The sequence below is a fragment of the Myotis yumanensis genome, unplaced genomic scaffold, assembly GCF_028538775.1.
Source record: "Myotis yumanensis isolate MYYU_CA2020_CCGP unplaced genomic scaffold, mMyoYum1.0.hap1 SCAF_5, whole genome shotgun sequence".
NCBI lineage: Eukaryota > Metazoa > Chordata > Mammalia > Chiroptera > Vespertilionidae > Myotis > Myotis yumanensis.
The window spans coordinates 81,776,704-81,784,537 of NW_027223756.1; the positions used below are offsets into that span (position 1 = coordinate 81,776,704).

At 41.8% G+C, this 7,834-nt stretch overlaps 1 protein-coding gene across 1 annotated transcript; it reads left to right on the plus strand.

Annotated features, from left to right (window-relative positions):
• Positions 1-201: 201 nt before the first annotated feature.
• Positions 202-1,140, plus strand: LOC139009792 (olfactory receptor 7D4-like). Its single transcript, XM_070413906.1, has one exon. It carries the CDS (start codon positions 202-204, stop codon positions 1,138-1,140), a length of 939 nt encoding a protein of 312 aa, XP_070270007.1.
• The last annotated feature ends 6,694 nt before the right edge of the window (positions 1,141-7,834 follow it).

Sequence of the window (7,834 nt, forward strand, 5' to 3'; positions counted from 1 at the left end):
CACTCACAAAAAGGTTGCCCACCCCTGCGCTAAATGATTACATTTAAAATGAAAATGGCTACCGTTTGTCTGAGTGAATCATAGTCATTAGAAGGATGTCCTCACAAAGGTGAAATCTAAAGGTGACCACTAGCTGATGTTCCAGTTGGCAGTTCTCTAAACATTTATTTGGCCTCTTTCTCCAGCAGACACACCAGCTACATGGAAGCAGGAAACTACACAGAAATATCAGAATTTCTGCTCCTGGGTCTCTCAGAAGATCCTGAACTACAGCCCTTCCTCTTTGGAGTGTTACTGTCCATGTACCTGGTCACTATACTTGGGAACCTTCTCATCATCCTGGCCATCAGCTCTGACTCCCATCTCCACTCCCCCATGTACTTCTTCCTCTCCAACCTGTCCTCTATTGACATCTGTTTCACCTCCACTATTATCCCGAAGATGCTGCTGAACATCCAGACACAGAGCAAAACCATCTCCTATATTGGATGCTTCATTCAGGCGTATTTTTTCATGATTTTTGCTGGATTGGATGGTTTCCTTCTGACTGTGATGGCCTATGATCGATATGTGGCCATCTGCCACCCCCTGCACTACCTGGTCATCATGAACCCCCGGCTCTGTGGCTTCCTGGTTCTGTTGTGTTGGTTCATCATTTTCTGGGTCTCCCTCACTCATATTCTACTGATGAGGCAGTTGTCCTTCTGTGTAGGTACTGAAATCCCACATTTCTTCTGTGAACTGACTCAGATTCTCAAGGTGGCCTGCTCTGACACCCTCATCAATGACATCTTCTTGTATGTGACTACTGCCTTACTGGGTGTGTTTCCTTTTACTGGAATTATTTTTTCTTACTCTAAGATTGTCTCCTCTTTAATGAGAATGTCCTCTGCAGAGGGAAAATATAAAGCATTTTCCACCTGTGGTTCTCACCTCTCTGTGGTCTCCTTGTACTATGGGACGAGCCTGGGGGTCTACCTCAGTTCTGCTGTGACCCATTCTACCCATTACAACTCAGTTGCCTCAGTCATGTACACCATAGTCACCCCCATGCTGAATCCCTTTATCTACAGCCTGAGGAACAAGGATGTGAAGGGGGCCTTGGGAAGGCTCCTTAGGCAAGGAGCCCCTTGTCTGTGATGGGTCACTTGCCTCAGAACTAAGTAAACATTGAAGTCCCCAAAGGCCAATGTCATGGATTTAAATCTGATTCTTTTCCTTTCCTGAAACACATGCTTCATTTCATCTATTCTCAAAGCTCCTATGACTTTCTTTTTCTTTTCTTTTTAAATTTAATTTTCAATTACAGTTTACATCAGTATTATTTTGTATTAGTTTCAGGTATACAGCATAGCAGTTAGGCAATTATATACTTTACAAGTGTTTTCCCCCAATATTTCTAGTACGCACCTGGCACCTGGCACCACATATATTTATTGCAATGTTATTGACTATATTCCCTATGCTGTACTTTATATCCCATGAGTACTTTGTAACTACTAATTTGTATTCTTAATCCCTTCAGCTTTTTCACCCAGTCCCCCAACTCCCTCTCTCCTGACAAGCACTAGTCTGTTCTCTGAGTCTGTTTCTATTTTGTTGATTTGTTTATTTTGTTTTTGTTTCCCTTCAGTAACTCTTTTTGTCTTTTTTTTCTCTATTTGCAGCCCATTGAGTTTTTATCTTTCTTACAGCCATTCCTGAGATTTCTAACATTAGATTTAAAGCACTTATATGAAGTGCTGACATGGTCCCTGCCCCCAAATTATCCTCTCAAATGTTGATATTCTTCACCTTAATTTGGTTGTGTGTTTATTTTTCTCTGGAAGAAATGGAACAAAAATCACACACTAATCATAAAAATTGTTTACCATATCAGGACTCTGCTTGTTGCTTTACATCTGTGATTTTCAACTGCAAAAATTTTTAAAACTTGCAGTACCTATTTAGTCAGATGCACTGACCTCTTTTCCCTTAGGTTGTCAAATTTAAAAAATGACAACAGCCCGGCTGGCGTGGCTCAGTGGTTGAGCTTTGACCTATGAACCAGGAGGTCACAGTTCATTTCCCAGCCAGGGCACATACCCAGATTGTGGGCTCAGTCCCCAGTGGGAGTGTGCAAGAGGCAGCCAATCAATGATTATCTTGCATCATTAGTGTTTCTGTCTCTCTCTCTCTCTGAAATAAAAGGATATGTTAAAAAAAATGACAACAGCCAAAAACAACAATAGCTGTCCTGTGTGAATGAATAGAAATTATACCTATTTTTTTGACAGAACAGCAAGAAATACATTTCTGGTGTGCCACAGAATTTTAGTAATTTATGTGCCATAAGATGAAAAAGGTTGAAAATCACTGCTTTACATGTATAATTTTATGTGGTTATGACAACATTTCTTTGAGCTATTTTATCTCATTTACTCAATTTTTCAGAGAAAGAGGTTGAGATTGAGAGGGACTCTAACCTGACACTGAACCCACAGTCCTGAGCTAGCACAACTTTCCTGTAACAGCGCTGAGATTTTCAACTTCAAGAATAGGAATCTAGATTTGAAAGCCAATTTGTTCAGGTGATTCATTTTAATATATTGCATAGATAACTCTTAGATGTTGCTCCAGTCTTTGCCTTTTTTCTTCCTTCCTTTTTCCCCCTTTCTTCCTTTCTTCTTCACTCTCTTTTATTGTATCTTTATTTCACATTATTGTAGTTTTAAAATACCCTAAGATCCTAAAACATGTAATAATGAATACAATAGAATAAGACTTGCTGTGTCAAGTGGTTTATCTTTGGGGGAGGGTACTCTCTAGAGGTGCCATCAGGAATAGTAGTTACACGTTGTGGACTGTTGAGAAGAGTGTTGACAGAATTGTGTTTGCAGGGAAGGGTGAAGTAGCAAAATCTGTTAAAATTGGTCAGCACTGCTCCCATGTTTTCTGAGATCCTTTCAGTATTGGCATTGCATACCAGCCTGACTGCCATGGTCAGCACCAGGTGGAACTTACTTTTCCCAATACATGGTGGCAGAAGTGACAGGGAATCATACTCCCAGGGACAGCTCTTGATGGAGAGACGCGGGGTATAACATTATCCTTCACATCTTAGCTGAGATAATTCTGAAGTTTGAATCTTGTGCCACTTTCCAGAATTCCCTTTCAGGGTGAAAACTCAGCTTACTTGCTGTGGGAAATGATACACGGTAAATTTTATTGGCTGTATTTTCTACCCTGTATCACATCTCCTCTGCCTAACTCATGTTCCGTGTTCCTTGCTTCTTCCAATAAAGTTGCTTGCGCATGAATCCTTGGCTCAGCGGTGCACTGGCACAACGGCACATAGGGGCTCAAACACTGCGATGATTTCCTTTCAGATGATCAGCTTTATTTTCTTAGACTGGGGAACAGCTGCTTTCACTACTCATGTCTGGTAGCTTCACTACTTAATAGAAACTAGATTTATTTAAGCTCCTATGTGTAAAAAAAAAAAATTCTGATCAGCACAGGCATGTCTTCTTTCCACGTTGGGCAATCTGTGATGAGGAGTCAATGTTACTGGCAGCCCCTTCAGAACCACATTTTTATTCAACTTATCTAACCTATTTTTACTGATTATTTACTATCTGTCAGTCATTATTTTAGGCTCAACTGCCACAGGATCAAGAGAATCAGGGGTATGAGAAGGAGCAGGCTGTCATATTAAAACCAGTGGTCTTCATAAACCTTATTGAGAAAGTTACATTTGTGAAGATGGTGAATGATTTAGGTGAGTGCACATCTGGGGAAACAGTGCCCCAGGCAGAGGGTGAGGTTAATACCAAGACCCTGAGGTGGGAGGTTGTCTGAGGCAATGTGGCTGCAGCAGAGCTATTGGGGGTGCATAGCAGCTAAGAGGAAGACAAGCATCTGAGTGACTGAGGACTCATTGCAGGGGTTTATTTATTTTTTGTTAATCCTTGCCTGAGAATATTTTTTCCTTGATTTTTAGAGAGTGGAAGGGAGAGATGGAGGGGGTGAAAGAGAGAGAGAGAGAGAGAGAGAGAGAGAGAGAGAGAGAGAGAGAGGAAAAAGAGAGAAAATCATTGATGTGAGGGAGATACATCAATTGGTTGCCTCCTGCACACACCCTACTGGGGCCAGGATTTCACCTGCAACCCTGGTACCTGCCCTTGTCTAAGAATTGAACCCAAGACCCTTTGGTGTGTGGGCCAACAGTGTGGTTTGAGCAGACACATGACATGATCTAACCTAGGATTTTAAAAATCATTATGGCTGCTGGGTTGAGCATGGATTGTAGGGTAAGGTAGCCTACTTGGAGCTGACTTGTACTATCCTGGTGTGATGTAGGTAGCTAGGGCCAAGGTGGGGATAATGATGTAAGGGTTGGGAAGCGGTCAGTTAGGCTACATTTTAAAGGTGGAAGCAAGAGGATGTGGGTGTGAGAGAAAGAGACACCAAGAATGTCTCTAGGGTTGGAGGCCTGAACAACTGAAGAATGGAATTGCATCCATTGAGACAGGGAGGGCTATGAGTGGAACAAATTTGGAAGGAAAGGAAACATTAGAAGTTCACGTTTTAAAAGGTTCAGATTGTGACATTCCAAATTCAGAAATATAAGGTTCCACTTACATTAGATAACTACAGCAGTCAAATTCATTAGACACAGAAGTTAACATAGATTACCAGGAGATGGGAGGAAGGAGAATGGGGAGTTAGTATTTAATAGGTACCAATTTTTGTTTGGAGAAGATGAAAAATATCTGGAGATGGATGGTCATGATGGTTGCACAACAATGTAAATGTACTTAAAGCCATGGAACCGTACACTTAAAAATAGTTAAAATGGTAAATTTTGGGTTATGTATATTGTGACACAGTGAAAAGTATGGAGATGTTTGTTTGACATTTCAGTAGTCTGCAGTTTGTGGTCTGTACTTAAGGTAAAAATTGGAGGGTTACAGACATAATTAGCGTTGAGGCCTGGAAGGTGGTTGAGATCCTTAAAGGAATAAGTGTGAATATGCAAGACCATGGACAGGACACTGGGGCACCCTGGGAGAGGAGGAACCTGCAAGAGAGACTGGGCAGGAGAGCCCAGTGACTTAGCAGGAAGGTTGCTCTGAAATCTAAGTGGAGAGAGTTTATCAGTGAAGATGCTAGCAAATCTTCTCAGGAAGAAAGGGTGTGAACTCTTTACAAGGCATGTGTCCTTCCAGACAGAGCCAGAGTTGTGCACTTCAAACATAGAGACCATTTGTTCAGAGGAACCTTAGGTTTTGTTGAACATGTTTTACTCCCAATGCCATGGAAGTCTGGCAGAGCTCCAGGTGTTGTAAAAAAGCTTCCATAAACATTTTATGGAATAATCTAAAGCAACCTAGATTATTTCTCTAGTCTTCTCTAGTGACTACCACTTTTCCATAACCAGGAAGGAAACAGACAAATAGGTGACAGCCCAGGTGACCTTGTCTTTGCTTCTTATCTACTTCATATGGAATGATTTATGCAAACCCCAGAAGTTCTGGATTTATTACTCAATTCCAATTATCTAAAATTTAGCTATCAGTGGGGCTGCTTCATAGTGAGTGATGTTTGGGTAAAAAATCAGTGTCCTTGAACAACACGGGTTTGAACTATGGGTGTCCATTTATATACAGATTAATACCTGTACTGTTTTCAGTCTTTGGTTAGGAGTCTGTGGGTGTGAAGAGCTGACTATATGCACTGATCTATACCATTTTATTTAGGGAACTTGAGCATCCACAGATTTTTGACTGTACAGAGGGTTGGTGCCTATAACCCTTGCATTGTTCAAAGGTCAATTGTAATTATAAAACATAGACTTTTTAGAAGACTGATCCATTCATTTTATACAATAAATATTTACTGAGAACCTACAATGTTTTAGGGACTAGGAACATGTATGTGAAGTAGTCTCTGTTGTCATATAGCTTACTCTCCAGTGGAGTAAAAAGTAATAAAGAGGTGAATCAATAAATACAGTTCAATTGTGAAAGAAGCTATGGAAACAAACAAAGTAATATAAGGCAGGGAATCAAAACATATTTCTATGAACACTCATGTTTACAGCACCAATATTGACAATAAATAAAAAGTGTAAACAACCCAAGTACCTATCAGTGGGTGAATGGATAAACAAAATGTGGTATGGACATAAAACAGAATACTATTCAGCCTTAAAAATGAAGGAAATTCTTACACATGTATAATGTGGATGAAAATATGCTAAGTAAAATAGGACAGTCCCAAAACAACAAATATTGTATAATTCCACTTATATAAGGTACCAATAGTAGTAAAATTCACAGAGATAAGAAATAGAGTGGTGATTGGTGAGACTAGAAGAAGGAAGGAATTGGGGAGCTCATGTTTAATGGGTAGAGTTTCAATTGGGAAGATGAAAAAACTCTGGAGATGGATGGTGGTGACGGCTGTACAACAAAGTGAATGTTCTTTTTTAAAAAAAGTATGTTTTTACTAAGTTCAGAGAGAGAAAGGGAGAGATAGAAACATTGATAGGCTGTCTCCTGCATGCCCTCTACTGGGAATCAAGCCCACAACCTCGGCCATGTGTCCTGACTGGGAATCAAACCAGCAACCTCCTGGTTCATGGGTCAACACTCAACCACTGAACCTCACTGGCTGGGCTGGATGTTCTTGATGTCAAATCAATAGAACTGTATGCCTAAAAATTGTTAAAATAGTATATTTTACTAGTATGTTATGTATACTTAACCACAATAAAAAAGATGCAATAGAACAAAATAACAGAGCAAGACTGTGAGATTTCTTTCAGATAATATTTTTAATTCTATCTAATAAAAGACAAAAAGGGTAATTAAGCATACCTCCGCTACACTTCCCATTGGCTAATCAGGGCGATATGCAAATTAACACTACGGTGTCAGGTGAATTTCCCGCCAAAATATAAGATGGCGGTTCACATACGCAGGTAGGTATCTTTGTGAACGGCAAACAAACAAATATTTGGTAATACGCAGTTACAATCGGCCCAAGTTTACACGTTTCCCATACTCCACTGCAAATCTATATGAACGGAGTTAAGACGGCTCCCGCGGAGTACGCGCAATTCACGCGAGCCGACTTAACTCGTTTCCCGCAATCCAAGTGTTAACTTTCAACAAAGATGGCAGCCGGCAGCCACACAGCTGAAGCGAACATGAGGCTTGCTTGCTCCAGTGATGGAGGAAGCCAAGGTTTCTGGCCTGCCGCGGCCCGGCTCTGAGCCCGAAAGCAACAATGTTTCAATTATAGAAGCTAAATAAACCCTAGATACCTGCTTTCAGCCGGCTGCGGCCTCAGAGCTGGGAGCGCCAGTGACGGCAACAATGTTTCAATTATAGAAGGTAAATAAATCCCAGAATAAAAAAGAAAAAAAGGAGAGGCTGGGTGCTTCAGTTGCTGGCCAGCCTGAAAACGGCTTTCAGCCCCTCACCCAGACTGGCCAGGCACCCCAGTGGGGACCCCCACCCTGAAGGGGGTGTGACCAGCTGCAAACAGCCATCAGCCCCTCACCCAGGCTGGCCAGGCACCCCAGCAGGACCCCCACCCTGATCTGGGACACCCTTCAGGGCAAACCAGCCGGCCCCCACCCGTGCACCAGGCCTCTATCCTATATAGTAAAAGGGTAATATGCAAACTGTCCCTAACAGCAGAAAGACTGGGAATGACTGGTCACTATGACACACACTGACCACCAGGGGGCAGACGCTCAATGCAGGAGCTGCCCTCTGGTGGTCAGTGCGCTCCCACATGGGGGAGCTCTGCTCAGCCACAAGCCAGGCTGACGGCTGCCAGT